The 18,224-nt window shown below is 42.5% G+C and overlaps 1 protein-coding gene across 1 annotated transcript in view; it reads left to right on the top strand.

The window, feature by feature from the left end:
- The first annotated feature begins 9,021 nt into the window (after window positions 1-9,021).
- The window catches only part of LOC6529618 (transcription factor hamlet), a 29,752-nt gene continuing 20,549 nt past the window's right edge, over window positions 9,022-18,224 (top strand). The window contains exon 1 of the mRNA XM_015196606.3: window positions 9,022-9,650. Within this exon, the coding sequence (XP_015052092.1) occupies window positions 9,590-9,650 (61 nt within the window). The 5' untranslated portion in view covers window positions 9,022-9,589. The remainder of the gene's footprint in view (window positions 9,651-18,224) is intronic.

The following is an 18,224-nucleotide window of genomic DNA, read 5'->3' as shown; positions in this document are numbered from 1 at the left end:
AGATATATTACACTGAATAAGTGAGTAGCAGTGGAAAATTGATTCATTCCATTAGTGGATGCTTTATTTTTCCGCTGTGCAGCCGCCTGGCCAGCAATTTGGGCTGCAAGTGGTTGAGTGGTAGTGTGGTTCACTGGCTGCGTGGTTTCAGTTGACCGGTTGGGTGGTGCTCGGCCTGTTTAGCACTCAATCTGAGGCGGCTCCTCCGAACCGCTGGCATATGCCACATTACCTCCACAGCAAATTAAATGGTCTTGCAGTTGGGCCAGCTCAGCTCAGCCCAGCTCAGTTCTGTTCGGGCTGTTCAGTTCCGTTCTTGGATTCTCGTTAGGGGCGGTTGCATGAGGTGGGCGGTGCCCGTTCACACACACTCGCTGCCTTTGTGTGTAATCTGTGGAAACCACACACATGCACACGCCGCAGGACAGAAGTCGGAGGACAAAAGTCCAGGAGAGATATGCCACACTCTGAGATGCGGGCGTGACTCACGAATGGAATATGCAATTGAAATTTTGAACGATTTGCATGGGTGATTATGTACATATGTGAAGATCATTAGGCGGAGATCAATCAACTTATGCGATTCAGTGTTGAAAAGGCCTTATGACATTAAAAAAGGGCTGACAACTAATCTTATTTTATATATATTAATATGGTTTATAGTGTAATAATAATAAAAGATCTCACGACTAGCTCACGACCTCACATCCTAAACCTCTCTGATCCTGGGAAATAGTTTGTAAAAAGAGCTTCTCTGGATGATTGTTCCTGCCTGGACTTGGATTTAAAACAACATAAATCATAAATTTTTTTTGCACCAGCGAAGGAACAACCCAGGTCCTGCGAAGCACCCCCAATGCCCCCAGTCGCCCCTGCGGATAATGCGCACAATCGCAGCCAGGACACGAAATCGGAAGGAAAGGAAGTCCTAATGTGTGGGGAGGCAGTCGGTAAAGATGGGGGGAATCAAAGGGACGAATGTCCGGAACGAGAACTGTTTGCGCAGCACAAAAATGAGTTTTCTTTTCGTGTCCTGCCAGTTGGACCTTTGTGAGGATGGCAGGACACAGCCATCTCCATCGTTACTTCTTGGGTACTTGAGCTCGAGTTTGGCTGGGCAAACAAGCGTATAAATTGAGTTATAATTTGTTCAGCTCCGGATGTTGGCTTCTCCGTTATTTAAATGAATCCTCCTGATTTCCTGATAAGTCCTCAGACATGTGGCAATTGGTTGTTATCCTTTCTGGGCGCTTGACTCTGGATTTTCGGGTCCTGGATTTTCCCTAGCCGCAATCATATCAAGCATGTTTGCCACGGTCTTCAAGGGTTCCAAAACGGAAAAAGGACGAAGAACTTTGATTGGCTTGGAGGCAATTGGACATAGTTGTAACTTCTTGAAGGAGGAAGAATAATCGGATGTGTGGTTAGTCTTTTGTACGAAATTCATGTTGGTCGTTAATTTCAGGGCACTTGAGAACTCAAAGGAAAGGAACTGAGTTTGATAATTGTACATAACAAGTTCTGGTTTTGAACCCACCATTTCCTCTAATTACCTTACCAGATTTTCGACTTCAGAGCACCGCTTTTGCCGCCTACAATGTAGCAAAATTTCCATTTTGGCTTTACTTGATTGTTTGTAAAAATATTGTTTTTAAGAATTAAGGCAGGCAGAACTAATACATTTTAATTAAGCCAGTTTACGAGGAGACGGAGAGAGAGTCAGCCAACCTTTATCAGTGGGGAGAAGACCACTCAAAACGGTAGCCACCCCCATAATAAAAATGCGTACAATAAAGTTGTGATTTCTTTTCGAGAATTTTCATTTGTACTTTTATTTTCATATACCTTTCTCACGTTATTTTTTCCCCATTCTTCATGCTTGAAATGGCAAAATGGCAGTTTACGCTCGGTTCACATTTTGTCCTGTTGCTGGCAGAAAATCCAGCCCCATTTCCCATTTTCCATGGCTTGCCACATTGAGTGGCACACTCGAGCATGTCTTTACATCTCTTTACGCTTGGCTATGGCCGCCAAATGGGGGCTGGGGATTAAAAACCCGGTAGAAGCCGGCAAGTGGATGGGGAAACTGCGGGGAAAATGGCGGCCGCAGATATATTACTTTGAATATAAATACTTCAGGCCGCTATCATCGAGTGCTCAACACATGTTGTGGTCTCTGATTTATGCTGCAATTGAATTGCTTTATGTTGTCGATAAAATTCAGAAAATTCCGAACGAGATAAAGGCAGACGAAGAGCAGACTCCGTGGAACCCTTCCAACTCGGCACACATTGTATCTTTCATGTTGTGGCTGCCTTGCGTATTTTTAGACATTTATCAGCAATCCAAACAGAGCCGATGCCGAAGTGCCCACAACAAACAAACAACTTAACATCTCAAATTGTGGTTTGTCTGCCCTGCCATTCAGATCAGTCCGATTCCCTGTATTTGTAGCTGTATCTGTATCTGTATTTGCATCTTTCCTTATGCACCCGCATGGATCTTTTGGATCGCGTCTGTAAATCGATCTGCAAGTCGCAGGCAGAGTGCGCAAAAATGCGAAAAAGTCACGTAGTCAGCGAAACAGACAACCCATATAGACAACGATTTGCGAGAATATATTGGAGCAGCAACGAGAGGGGAATATAGGAGGTTCCGAGGGTTGGGAGGTGCACGTGGCATTGATCTGGGCGAGTAGGTGGGTGCCTAAGCCCAAGAATGAGTCTACTTCCAGATGCACCGAAAGAACTTAGTCTATAAAATGATGTATTAATAGTTGGCTAACTAAAACCCAGAAACAATGGTCAGAGCTAGTTTTATCCCTGAGTGGAGATAACAGATGCACAATACATTCTACATATATGTAAAAGTAGGTTCTGTAGAATCATTACAGTGCCCATGTTCCCGTGATTCATGAAGGTTTTCAGGAAAATTGGATTTAATGTAAGGGCGAAATATCGGCCAGTGTAGGCTTAGTACCAAATGGGCAATTAAAGTGTCACAAGTTCGGGACATGCAATATTTCATGACGCAATGCCTAAGATTATGAATATAAATGCAAATTAGTCTTGGGCTCACTCCAGCGCTTCCCTCACCCCTCACCCCTCCCCCTGCCCACTGCCCACCCCGTTTCCGCACCCTTCCCGATTTTCCTCAGGTGGGTTGCTTCCACCTGTCTGTTGTGGTCAGCGGCTAAAGAGGGACACAAAGAGGCCTCCAGGGGTTAGTTAGAAAGCGGGAGCGTGACAATCATTAAAAGTCAACCGACGACGACGACGACGACGACGACAACGTTGAAACGTCCGACGTTGAACAATCACTGAAAATGACTAACGGTAACCACGATAGCTCACATCCGGGCCAAAAGTCCTGGCCTGAAAATACACACACATACCAAAAAAAAGGGAAAAGGCGGCCAAGAAAAGCTTTTGGGCCCGTGCACGTTGAAAGAAAATTACGCTCTTATCTCGCTTCCTGTCGTGACACAATTTTCTATCATAGAAGCCACTCGAGGACTCGACTTGATGTTGTGCCTTTGGCCGCCATCGTTTTTTTGTTGTTGCTTTTGGTCAGGTCAAATACATAAAGTTATTATTGCTTTTACCATTTGGATGGGTGGGGTGGAGGGGTCAAAAGTAATGATAAATGTGCCACGCTCACGTTCCCAACTTGAAGTTTTGCTTTTGCACAGGAACCAACTTCATAATTCAGCTATCCACCGATTTTCGTAGAACTGTCATAAAATTGGTCTAATGAAAGTCAAAGATCGGTAGATAGTAAGCTGGTATTTTTCAGTACCCGATGAAGCCAAAGAGAACTAAGCTTACCTATTATATAGATAGGTATTGTAAACTCAAGGTTTGTAGCCTACGAAATAAATAGGGTATTTCAAAACTTTTAAAGCATTAAATTCCCGCAGATTTTCTTACATCAGGTGTTGCTTTTTCCTCACTCAAGCAATTTCAAATCTCACATTCCCATCAAGCATAACTCAAACCTAAGCCAACTAAAATCCAAGTCTCTAACAGGTCACCATACCATGGATCTTAACCCACAAAGTTTGTTTTCGTAAGCCCAAAGTAATGGCCATTTAATGCATAATTTGACTGGCTAAGCACATGCGAGTGAAAGTAAAGGACTCAGATTAACAGGAGCAGCCCTAACAAGCTGGCATTTTCTATGAATTTCATAAATACTAATTAAGTGGGTCGTTCTGCCGCTCTCTTCGTAAAGGTCCAAAGACCTATACTGTTTCGCTTGCACCCTCTGTCTCCCAAACGTAATGAGATGAAAATCGAAAAAGCCCAGCGTACGTGACAAATTGAAAAAAAGCGCATCAGTGGAGCGAAGTTAACTGGTGAGACCTGTGTGGAATCAACCATACAATATTGGACAACGACGACAACCACGACGCTTTTCTGATTTCTGATGACTTGACCAGCAGCAAAAACACAGGGCCCACTGCAACTACAACAACAACGACTGCTACTGTGACTGACTTTTACGAGTACCGAGTAGTAAAATAAAAAACAAACCAATATCTCAGAAAGTCAACCGAACGATTTGGAGGCGGTAAGTTGAGCTCGGTGTTACGCGTTTTGTAATTCTATCTAGACACGTGAAATGAGTTATCAGCGGTCTACAGTGGAGTAAATCGAATTTATACATATGTATTTAAAATGCGGGATTAAAATGTTTTTGTAATATAGTTCATATATAATGGTAGGGATTATTCATAAAGTGCCGTATTTGTATTTTATTTCTTATATTTTGATGGCAGTTTTCAACCACTGTCCCACTGCAGAATCTGTCTCTGCTGAATCTCACGTAGAATCTACACATGACTTACACTCATTACCATGACGCAGATCACAAAAATGTCTTTAGTACCACAAGTAACTGGAAAGGGAATGTTGTCAACCATCGGTCCAAGTCCAATTACGGCTTTTACAGATGGATGCTGTGGTCAGGTCTGTCCTTCGCTTGCCATTGCCTTTCGCTGATTTTGGCCCCCACTTTCCTGCCCTTTTTCCTCCTTTGGGCAACCCCGCAGCCATGGCTCATAACTTTTTCTGTTAATGAAGACATAAAACTCAGTGCCGCGGCTGCCACGGCAGCTGAAGGCAATAAACACAGCAGCAACATCAACAGCAGCAGCAACAACAGCAGCAGCAACAAGAGCAGCAACAACAAGGAGTTGCCTCTTTTTGCGGCAGGGCTTTTGTTTGCTCAGTATTATGTTCGAATTTTGTTTATTTCTACAGTCACAAGAAAGTTGCGCCGCCGAGATGGAGATATCGCCAACGAATGATAAAGAGGAGGTACGGTCGGGTGGGGGTGTTTTGAAAAGGTGTTTAGCTCTGTGTCTGTGTGGATGTTCGCTGTTACATATATACCTGTAATCGCCATTTTGTGTAAAATTGTTGCTGCTGCTGCTACTGCTGCTGCTGCTGCTGCGCCGCTGCCTCTGCTCACTGTCGCTATCAGCGCACATCAATGGACCAACGACAGTGCGGCGACACATTTCGGCGCACATTACGTATACGCAACGTGGGCCAAAGCGAAAGAGCAACAGCAACAGTTGAGCGAGCGGGATGGCCATACCCCATGAGATAGAGAGCGCCAAATGAGCAGCGACAGAGAGATATGATAACAGCCGCAGCAGCAAAAGCAGCAACAGCAGCAACAACCGCAGGAGCAGCAACAGCGACACGGCAGCAGCTTCGACAGAGACCACGCCCCCAATTGTCTGTTTCCTTGGGAGATATCTTTATGTATGTACGAGCATTTGTTGCTGCCACAGTCAAGGACCTCTTGGAAAGCCTTTGTCCTTGGCTGGTAACCTCTTAACACACTTCATTAATCAAATGCCAGCAGCAACGAGAGAGCGCAACAAGCTACCGCGGCGCCACTCTCGCTCTGACTCTCAATTTTACAAAGCTCCACCCCAAATTAGAGCGCAAACTCAGCAGCGAGAATGGGGATGGGAGCGAGAGAGTGCTGCAGCTGCCGCGTCGATGTCGATGCAACACCAAAGTTTTCGTCGCTCAGTCGAAAGCGAGCGATGACAGACGAATGACAGTCGCTCTCTGGTTTCCCATCCCGCTCCTTCACCACCCCTCATACCTTTCCCCCAAGCAGAGAGAGAGATAATGACAGAGAGATAAGGGAGACGACAGCGAAATGGCGACAACAACGCCAACAACTCCATTCAATGCCCGCCAGTCAGAAACAAGCGTTTGGCTGTATTAGTGCGCGTGTGTGGGAGTGTGTGTGCGCTAGTGTGTGCTGGTGTGCGAGTGGGTGGGTGGGTGTAAAAGTCTGCTGCCCGATTACCTCATACTGAAAACTGCATTTCCCACTATATACGAAATAAACGTCTGTGTGTTTGTATGCATCCGATGTGTATTTGTAATTTTCTGATAATTAAAAGTGCGCTGAAATTATTTCGTTTCGCCACTGGCCACTCACTTCCATTTCTCCTCGTCCTGGTCAAGAAATTAATGAAAAAATCTTCATTGGGATAATGAAAATGCTTCCCTTAGATTATTGTAAGCCTGCTGGGGGAAATTAAAAATAATGGAAAATTTTCAATAGTTATTTCTAATAGTATTAAAAAAATCTTTAATAGTATAAAAGACTAAACTTAATTCATTTTTTTACATTTAACACAACTGCGAACTATTTTCGATAAGCTACAAATTTGTATACGTTAAAAAACGTTTATCTCACAAAACAAATAATAGATGTGTAATTCATTGTTTATTACGCACAAGCCGTATTTACAATTGCATAATAGTTCCAACTTACAACTACAACTCGATAACAAATGTATTACGTACATGACTTAAGTACGTCTTTTACTATCAATGGGAACCAGAAGTTCTCTGCGAGTGGGGCTTCCCTCTATCAAAACAACGCTAATGTCTGGTGATATAAACTCATCCGGTGGATGATTATTGTGGACTTTATTGAGTCAGATGATATGACGCCTTCTTTGAGGCATTTTCCGCCCCACAAGTGGGCGACATTGGAAGAATTGGCTACAATCCCAAGAAAGTTCTGCGGCTGTCCAGTGGGCATGTACTTTGTAAGTTTATATTTGTTTGCCAAGATCAAGTTCAGCGTAAAAATAGCACAACGGACCTGTTTTCCTCAGCAAACCCTTCCCACCTCCCCCGGAAAAGCCCAACAATTGGCGCCCCAAATGACGTACGAAGACTTAGATAAACACCCATGAAAATTGCGATTATTAATAAGGCGCAGCGCATTTGGATGCCAAGATCCGTTTGGGCCAATTATACGTTCCATAAATCTGACCCAAACTGAACAGCAGCAACAACCGTTAAAGATTCGGACTTTGGCGAACAATCTTCGCATATATTTACGAGATGGAACAAAAACAAATGTTTTTCCCTCGGCTGACTTACTTTTATTATGGCTTTGCCACCCACCCGATCTGCCTATTTGCCTCTCACTCTGCCCCTTCTTCTTCTGCCTCTTGGTTGCCTGCTCTCTCTCTTTCTTCCCGAGTAGCACCCTCTCTTTCGTTGGGGCCTGCTTTCCTCTCGCTTGGCTATAAAGAAAAAATGCCAGCAATGCGCTGGAATTGGAACGCAGCAAAAGCCAGAAATATTATTATCCAGTCTGGGAGAGGGCCGCTGCCGAGGGGGGCGATCAAAGGGGGTGGATCCCTCCTAGCATGAATAATTAATGCAAGCGAAATATTGATTGCATGTACTTGAACTGAGTTCCAGACGACGACGTCAGACGTCGGACATTGTCGGTCCCATATGACAAACGACTGACACGCGGACTGAGCAGGCGACAAATCTACACCTCCCACCCACAACCAGCCACCACCCACCACTCCCTCTGTGACAGCACCCCTCTGCGGTGCCTTTTGCCTGCCCATTGGTCACAGGGAGGACTTTTTTCGAGGGGAGCTCCAGTGGGTGTTGCATAAATTTCGTCAGTGGATGAGAAGAGGGGCAGAGCGGGCTCCTGTAACAGCTAAAAAGGCTAACTGAAGGACTTAGGCCTGAATCCCACTTGGCATGTGCACGGCCTGTTGGGCTTTAATAACAGCCATATAGATAGATGGCCAAGATAGCGGGTTGGCCGAGACTTTCGCAGAGAATTCGGAACAAGTTGGCTTGCGCAGGATAAACCATTTTCGGAAATCACCGAGTAAAAGTAATTCAAAGGATTAAGATATCTTAAATGGAACAGCTGACTTAAAGAACTTAGAAATTTACGGACAAGAGTTTACATAGGTGCGTTTAAAACTTTTAACATCTCACAAAGAACATTAATTACCCATTCTACTTTTGTCCGTGGACTTCATTATTCAGCACTGATCAATTGGGCATTTAGTATTACCTTCCAAAGTTAAAAAGGGTCATTTTATATCCAAATCAATTTGCAGCCAATGAGGGTGCCACCCAGCCCCCACTCCCTTCGGCCAGCTGGAAGCCCATTGGATGGGCAATCGTCGAGGACTCATTTGGAGGCCTGGGGTGCCTTGTGTCTCTCTTCGACGAAGTGGGGAATCTTGCGTGACTTCATTTGCATGAATAACGTTGCGTTTTTCGTGCCCAGTCGTTAGTGTCCTTTGGCTGCCCGCACTCACACACACACTGAGAACCGAACCACCCAAGCACCTGAAACGCCAGAAGCCCCAGAAACACCTGAAATCACCACTGGCGCGGTGAGCACGTGCCTGTGTGGTTGGTTGGTGGTGCGACGAAGTTTCGGGAGCTCCACCCGTTCCTTCATAATTGCCGCCGCGATAGTCAGTCTCCTTTTTTCCTTGCCTTGGCGGGTCGTTCAGTTTTTTTTCTGCTTTTTGGTATGGAAAATAGGAAGTGGGAGGGGTGGAAAAGCTGGGTGGAGTGGAAAATGAAACTATAGCGCATAGACGAAATAGTCGGCGTTCTCTGCTCCGCTCAGCTTATTTTCCGTTTTCAGTTTTCCGCTTCTGTTCTCCGTTTTCTGCCTCGAGTTCCGTCGTCAGTCGCTTTCGAGGAGCTTTGTGGGGCAGGTGTGTTCAGGTGGTTTTTGCTCTCCAAGCTCCACCGGTTCCAGCTCCAGATCCATTTCGCATTTTACATTTCGCATTTCCCAACTGTGTGTGCCTTAAACTGTTTTTTCATTAACAACAACAATAACAACAAGGTCGCTCTTTTTTCCGTCGGTTTTATTGGGGTTTTCTCGATACTTTTCCACTACCAACTCTGACTTTTTTGCGAGACGCGTGTGCAACAGGAAAAGCAGGACGAAAAAATACAGACATCGGCTAGATGTTTGCTAGCCTAGCCACAAATTTGCAAACACCACCCCTCGAGATTCCTATGCAAATGCAGTTGTGTCGGTTGTCCACCCCGGAAAAACTTGTGTTCTTGATTTGCAAAAGTGATTTTTAATTGTTTCGACTTCTTGGCTTAAAGAGTGAGATAGAGATAAGACGAGGTAGACAAAAACAGCTGAGTATGTCAATGTCATTGGCCCAAGTGGCCCTGCATTGCTAAAGGATTTCCCGCCAGTCTTTGATTTCTCTGGACTATGGATATTGGCCAAGTCTAGTTTAATGACGTCACTGCTGGAGGTTATCATGCGATCGAAAGCGATTGCCAGGAAATTTAATCAGGGTGAGTAAGTACTTCAGCTTAAAGGATTCTTCAAATGCCATCACAGATGATCCAACTGACTGGCTGTAGGTCTAAGTTCTTCATTTGATCCACATTTAGCTAAGTATATAAAATGTTATGCGTCAGATAATATATGATTATTAAATTATGAAATGGATAAGAAACCGTTGTAGCACATGAGTAATTGTTTTTTCCATTAAAATTTCAACAGCTTCACAAAAATTACCCCACGGAGACCCATTAGGAACCATAATATCTACATAATTTTATGAAGTATCAAGAAGAATTCCATGCAAGTTTTGTATTGTAATTATGAATAGGATTAGTTCCGACACGTTTTAATATTTTTTGATAACACAAGCTCAGTTATTTCTGTTATTACTCCTTAAAGAATAGAGATATCAAATAATTTAAACTTATGTTGCGGTTGAGTCATTTGTAAGACTCAGAAACGTTTTTATCAACCCTTTGGGGAACATAAAAAAAGAATTACGAACTGGATTTAAGGCTGTCCCCAGAGATTTAATCTTTATGAAGTTGGAATTCCGTCACAGAATAAGAATTGAAATCAAAAGTTTCTGACATTTTTGACTCGTGTTTCCATTCATTCCCCCAAATAATCTGAGATTATATCCATGACATCTGTTTCAATGTAGTTAGATTTTGTATAGCTCGTGGCTCTTATCCGCTTCCTCCAGAAATCTGGGTAAACAGATTTTTAGAAACGGAAACGCAGACAGGAATTGGCTTTAAGGCCAGACGTCTAATGTTCGGTTTTTTGACTATTATCATTTGACATTGAATGTGTAAAGCCTGAAAATTGCGATGGTTTGGGGGTCTACGCAGATTGTGCACACATTTCTAAGAAGAAGCTGATGTAAGCATTTAAAGTGAATCCGATCTTTCGTTGACCCTTCCTGGAAAGCTTTTGAGTAGCCAATTGTCGTTCAATGTCTGCCGGATTTCGTAATGACGTTTTCTAAATCACAAGGTTTCTGTTTTATTAATAGAGAAGTGATTCAAACCACGCTTTGAATTTGTGGCGGCATACAAAGTTTCAGCTTTCAGCTTATTTCTGTATATTTCTGTCACGTCTGTTATATTTTAAAGTTTTATTTATCAAAACTTATAGATTACTTAGTAAAATCTGTAAAAATCTTTTCGGAATTGTGGCTGAGCCCTTCGGTCTGAGTAAAATCAAAAAACTTGAAGGTTATTTCGGACTTCGGTAGAAGTAAATCGTAATTTTGAAAATTTGGTTTAGATATTTTACCCAATCTGCAGAGCTTACGGAAACTTTATATTATTTGCTTACCCTCGAAACAGGCACTTACCAAGCACCCCTCCAAATGTTTACGAGTCACCTGTCACGAGTTTCCCCAAAAAGCAGCAACACAACCGATAATCTATAATCGATAGCCAAAAGTTTCGGGCAATCGTGACCATCATCATACCACTATCACGTCCATCATCATCGGACCGCTTTCCATCACGATCGGCTACTCAGTGAGTTGTGCCGACTCAGGTCGATAGTAAAATCCTTATCGGCGCCGAGTATCAGCACTTTTACGACCTGTGGAATCGATTGTATTAAGAGCTATTAAAATATTTTCTAAAACCTGCTATCATATCATTCAATTAGGCAAGAAACGGCTATATATAGGATCATAAAACATAGCATTCGGTGTCGCCTGATAATGGAAGACTCAAACACCAATCACTTGTGCCGTGGTTCTTTCTTAACACATTAACGCGTCATAAATACATCAAAATAAAAGTGTCGCCCACGGAGAATTTACAGCTCGTGGGCAGATAATGGGAGGAGACTCGAATTGGGCGTCTTAAATTTGGCTGTAACTTGGTCAGATCGCCGGTGCTAGATACAATTCGCAGTAGAAGTAGACAAGCTTCCTTCGCCCGAAAGTTTGTTTCGCTCGTGCAGAGATAAACGCCAGATAAGCATTGGGATCAAGATTATGCGGCTGGCGGTGGAGTACTGGGTTATCAGTGGGACACGCTTTATGGTCGGTGCTATTGGATACTCCCATAAAGCAGTAATTTATGAAGTTCCCCAGCGCTACTTGACTTTTGTTTTCATCTGTTTCATAGAGCTAGGTGCCATAGTCTCTCTGACAAATTTGGTTAACCCATTTAACTAACTGCTGGGTTCTTAAACCTTTAGCCTTGGCAGACCAATTTTATGTAAGCTATTAATAGACAAAGAATACATTTGACTATTAAAGCTTAATAAAAAAAATCATCAAATTGTTCGATTTGTTTCTACAACAGTTAGCAACGTATTATCGCATAATGTATATTTTATATATTTTTAGATAAATTTTTTTGTATGATGGGCACAATTTAAAATGTTCCTATCCCGATTAATATCATGTACTTTGTGCATTGCAATTAAAATTTAACCCAGAAAATCGACTTTGAGCTACCGGGGAAATTTGGGTTAAGAACACATGAAAATCGCTCCACTAAGAAAGAGAACCTATGTATGTTCGTATTTCCTGATGATATCATCTATCAGAGCGCACGTATCACTACGGTTTTATTGTGCACTTGTGCGTTCTTAGCTCTCCTTTAACGCTTCTATATTTTTTGGATTGCGTTGCTTCATCGCAGAAGAACGGAAAATATCATCGCGAGTGGGCCATTACTCGGGTAAGCGGGCGGGGGATATGGCGCATGCGTCGCACCTGATATTTTTATGGATTTACAACACCCGAATTATTCTTCCAATTTCGACAATTTATTGCCGAATACACACTTTTGACATTTATTTGTTCGTTTCATTTTCCAACGATTCGATTCGTTTCGTTTCGATTCGGTTTCGGGCTCCACCAAGTTGGACGTTTTACTGTCCGAAAGCAAAAGTGTTTTCTTGTCGCCTCGATTGCACGCTGTCCAACCTTGTTGTCTAGATAGAAACAGCCGATGATAGCCGTGGACAGACCCGGCGTATACGTTATATGGTCGAAGACAAGTGGTTCCAAGTGAGACGTTATTTGATACATATGTGGATAAAACGTATCTATGCTACTTAGATTAATATATATTTAAACATCTCACTGAAAAACATTTTTGTAAATATATACGAGGCCTATGTATATCTCTTTCTATTTCTAAAGCAAATATACTCTTCTGAATGTCCAGTTTATCAAAACGACCCAGTCCCAGCATTGTCTTTTGTTTACGACATTACGTCAAGGTTTCTGTTGCAGATACTAAGACTCTGGACTATGCCACATGATATTTATTTAGATGACGAATTAAATGGAAACGCACTGGAGAGTTTATGGGAATATGGATACCCCATACCATGCTATTTGAGATTTATCGTCGTAACTGTCAGTGTCTTGTCACTGGTCTATTGTTTATCAACGAAAACCTTCTCCTATAACTTTGTTTATGTTGTGGAACAAAAAGGCTAGTGGTCAGTGGGGATAGTTCCGATATGCGGGAGGTAAAGATACTGCACTTAATAAATGTAGTTTGCTAGAAAAGAAAATACTTGAGGTTGGTATTATCCCTTAACGAAGTGTGCATAAAAAAACGAAATATTTAGCAACTAAAAACCATATGCCTTCAATACCTAAACATATGTACCTAATTCTAGTAATGCTGCATGTTTCAAACATATAATATTGCACAACAGTTTAAGAAGCTGTTATATTGTTGTACCCTGATGTTTCGCTTTCAAACAGAATTATTTATAGTACATTCCGTCAAAGTTCAATTAGGCTTAGATCATATTTATGCCATTATTGTAAACTAGCAATCAACTTTATAGAGGCTTTAATAGACAGTTATAAAGATAGGCCCTATCGCGCCGTTTTCCCACCATTCATTCATGTATCCGAGTTGGCTAACAACTAACCATGAGTAACAGGTCCCTTCTCGCAGTGTACATTATATTTCGCTGTTTTCCCTGCTCCATAAATTGTATTCAAGTCATAGAATAGATAGTAAATAGGCTGCAGATATCAGGCGCGGGGTGCATAGTACACATGTTGATCGCGCCTACAATGTGGGCCCCTTCACAGATACTAACTACAAGAGCGAGTGTATTATACTTTCGATCAAGTGCTCGGCGCGATTGGTGGGTACAATCCTCGGACACGAAGTGCTTTTATCGATAAGGTTGTGCTGGTGCTGCTTTTTGGAGGTCTCTCCTCGGATTCAGATTCACTTGTCGGTTTCTTTTTCTATTTTTAACGGGCACTGAACAGCTCGCTCTTACTGCCCCGTTTCTCTCAAAAGTTCTCCGAATGCGCTTGCTTAGCGCCAACTTCCGAGAAAGGCAATTAATTGTCGAACGGCCAGCTTCGGGCTTAGTTTATGATAATCTCTTGCTGGTCCGCAGCGTGCGAGATTGCGTTGCGTCGGTAAAATGGAAAAAGATAGCCTTCGAGTTCGCTTGAGAAATTAGAGGAAACAGCAGAGTCCCAAATAAATAGACTATCCCAGAAATAGCGATCTTATTCTCACGCTAATTAAAAGTGTAGTGCAAAAAACTTAATTAAAAATTCGGCAAAATACTGGAAAATCCCAAAGAAAACCGCAAATAAAAAGGGTTACATGTGAGTGACATTTTCCAATTAATTGTGCATCTTTTGAGGTCAGATCACCAGTGTGTCTGATCTCCGGCTGAACCTGAACCACCCTGCTGCAATCGAAGATCCTGGCAGATGTGATTTTAGTGGAAAGTGTGCCAAGACAGGAAGCAGAGGGTATCTGCTCCTTATTCTTCCATTTCCGTTGCACACTGCAAATTGCACTTGGGTAAACTCGATTTGAGGGCGCGTGTTGCACGGATGGGTTCGGATCCTGCTCTAGATTCGAGTTTGCAGCTTTGGCTGGTATTAAGTTACGATCTCTGGGTTCCCGCCTCCCTTCCCGCCTCACTCCCAGACGCGATCTTCAACGGCACTCGTAACGGTTTGACCTTGCCGTAATTATAGTCCTGACCCCGCTCGTCTGTCTCGCGCATTTTGACTTGAAAACTTGCCCTGCATCACTTTTTCTTTGGGCTCCTTTTCGGAAGAGAAGAGCGACTTCCGCTCCGCCTCGAATGCCGAACAATGGAACAGCAGTCCTCGCAATAGCAATAGCAATAGCCGTAGCAATCAGAATCGGAATCGACATCGGCATCGGCATCTGAGTATGAACGAGAATCGCTACGGCAATCGCAATGAGTCCTGTCCTGTCAGTGAGACACACACACAGTTGAAGTTACCAGGCTTACAAGATCAACATAGGTTGATATACAAATTCGCACAGTGAAGGGTAAACGTATGTCATGGCATTTCTGGCTCGATATTTATGAGCATTTACTCAAATGGAGCTTGTTTAAGGCATTTACTTGAATATTAACAGTTAAATACTTTACTTAATATAAATGAAATGAAATTACACTGTTGATGCTGAGAAAATATTGATTTTAATACCAACATAATGCATTTCGTAATTATTTAAATAAAATAATTTCACAACTTAAATTCATTATTTGTCTGCAGTCGAACTAGTATTCTTTCCGCAATCGTAGACGTTCCACATCCAAGTCGGGACCACTCAAATGTTGTGTTATGCCAAAAGAAGGGCATTCCTACACACTTGGTCCTCCACTCGAAATCCGAACAATGGTAGCGATATGTGGACCGAGACGACTTTTGATTCCGATTCCTTCAAGAACTTTACTTCCCTGCACTACCCAGCTTGTAAAAGCCATTCACAAAAGCCGGGGCAAGTCCTTTGTCCTGGCTCAGACAGTCGGAGTCAAAGATCAGGCATCCAGCTGAGTTAATTACAGTCGACAGGACTTCCACAGAGACAAACCGGAGTCACTGACTCTGAATGGAACTCGCATGGAGTCCTTTTTGCCAGAGAGGAAGTGTCCCAGCCTCGGGATATTCAGTCGATCTGAAAAGCATTTTTCGTTTCAGTTTTGGCGCGCTAAAATTTGAATTTCAGCTGCAATTTAAAGTCTCTTAGTTGTAGCGATGTGTCCCCGTCTTTTTATTATCTTTAGTTTGCGTATGTGCTTTTTATCTTCTGTATTTTTTTCATCCCAAACGTACTTTCGTTCACATATAAAAATACGTTTTCAAATTCTTTTTGTGCCCTTCCTATAATTTATTTCATCCTTTCACGAGGCAAAAGCCATAAATGTATTGCTTCTCTTCCGCCACAATGCACTGCTATCCTTTAATTGAAATTTTATCACCTTTCACTGACTGTCAGTGGATTGTGTGATCTGACCTGATTATTCCTGGTTTTGCATTTCCAGGGCTCCGCCCCTCGAGGAATTATTGACTTTATCCGAGGCGTGTTGGCTAATGAATTATGGGCTATCATATGCGGAACAATCCGCCGACAAAGCGAAGAGCAAACGAAACCAGAGCGAAATGCAAATAAAGACACATCCTTTTTCTATCTTTTGGGCCCTCGCGTGTGTTAAATTATGTGACAGCGGCGAAGGGAAGGGGTGACTCGTTGTCGATTATGTTGTTTTAATTTAACGCTATTAGCAGTGGAGTCAGAACTGAAAGTCAGGGAACCCTCCGTTTCAACCCTTAGCGCCCCTTTTCCGGCGATGACATTCCACCAATATTTCACCCGTATGTTGTGAACTCCTAATTGAGTCCTGCTGTTAGACAAACGCAAACAGACACGGATGTAGATAGAAATTTGTGTACTTTATGGGCACCGTATTTAGCACCTCTTCGGTTCGAAACTCGAAAGCCCATATTTCTGACCCTCGAGTGATCATGCAAATAAATAACAAGTGAGGGAATTTATGACCCCATCATAATGGAATCGGCTATCTTTTTTTAGACCTGACAGGAAACATTCGGAATCCAACCTTTTTAGTTGTAAATTGCAATAATACTCTCATTTTGTTTGCGAAATATGAAAATAGAAGCCAATTATAAGAAAAGGCTATAACACTAAATATTAGTCTTGTTTTAAAATATTATAATTACACTTGATACGTTCTTTATATATAACAATTGTAAAAGGTTCTGATAATGCCACATGATTTTGACGCTCGCTCACAAAAGATAAATGGTTGCATTTAATAATAACTTTATAACACTTGTAACACTCAAGACAAGTTAAATTGATAAATAAATTGTGTTTCTTTGTCAATTTATATTATGATTAGAATTTATGTATCTTGGATAAGAATAAAGAAAATGTAAAATCTTTATTTTCTCACAATAATTTCCTTTACTTATCTTATGGAAAAAGGCAATATTCCTCACATTTATATATATATATGTGTAGGTGATACTATCTAAGAGTGCAGAATATCTTTGATGACGCAAAGCACGAGCAAAAATATATTTAGATTACCTAGTTTGTGATAATATAAGAAATAGTTTTAAATGATTAAAAGGATTCAATAGCTAGTCTCCTAAAATCGCGTTAAAAGCTTCACCTAATAGCCAATCATCTGATGCGAATCATAAGCAAATGTAATTTCCCACTCACAAAGTCTAAGCCAAGGCCCAACAAAATTCAGCCAAAACATAAAAAAGTTTAACGACAGATACAAAATTAAGTTGCAAACAAAAGACCAAAAAGCCCATGTACTTGTCACCCCCATCTTCCCCCAAAAAAACCCTGGATTGTTGTTGTTGTTTGCGCAGGGAAAAAGAGCAACCGTAAGGAAAAGCGAGGGGGAAAAAGTGGAGAAAGTCGAGGAAATCAGCCCGGCACACTTTGCCTTTTCTACCGCAGGCTAAAAGTCGTCGTCGCTTTCAATTATAGCCGTGAGTTTTCTCTGTCCGGCCAACACACACACACTTATATGCACACCTATACAGTTGGCAGGAAGCCATAAACACACACACAAACACAGATGCGGCAGGGCAGTCTACACCCATACACAGCCATTAGCCTAATGTGTGTGCTTATTGCGCAAGCTTTGGAACAGACGCAGGTTGAATTTGGGGGAAAAATTCAGAGGGAGTGGGAAATTCAAGGGGGTGCTGGTTGTGAAAAGCCCACTGAGCTATCGAAGCCACAATCCCCAAACCAAAAGCCGAGTCCCCCTCGAAAACCAAACCGAAATGGATGCTAAGGATAAGGCAACCGCAACTTGCCACTTTGTCTGATCGGGGGAGGGGGAGGGAGAGAAGGGGGGTGGGAAATTAGAGGAGGGGGCGATGGGTGGTGTCTGCTCTGGGCCAACCGCAAACAAACAAACAGAAGAGCGCAACAGAGACAGAGACACTACCGGCAGCCAGAGCAAGAGAGCAACAGCATCTCTGTATCTGTATTTGGTTCTGTATCTGTATCTACAGCTGCATCGTAGTCTGCTTCTGCCTCCATTTCGCTATATAGATATATAAAGATATATAAAGCGCAGTCTACATGTAGCCGAGTGCATAATGAATGCGAAGATGTGCCCGCCCTATTATCCTGACTCCTCCCTCAACTCGAGCTGGCTGTCTGTGTATCTCAAAGATACATAGCCGCATTCTGATAGGAAAAATCGAGGGGTAAATAAGGCCATCGCACTCTCTCTCTATCTTTCTCTGTCGCTCACTCTCTGTCCCT

Source organism: Drosophila yakuba, chromosome 2R (genome assembly GCF_016746365.2).
Source record: "Drosophila yakuba strain Tai18E2 chromosome 2R, Prin_Dyak_Tai18E2_2.1, whole genome shotgun sequence".
Taxonomy (NCBI): Eukaryota; Metazoa; Arthropoda; class Insecta; order Diptera; family Drosophilidae; genus Drosophila; species Drosophila yakuba.
The sequence above is the reverse complement of the archived record's forward strand: the minus strand, read 5'-3'. Positions and strand labels throughout refer to the sequence as shown.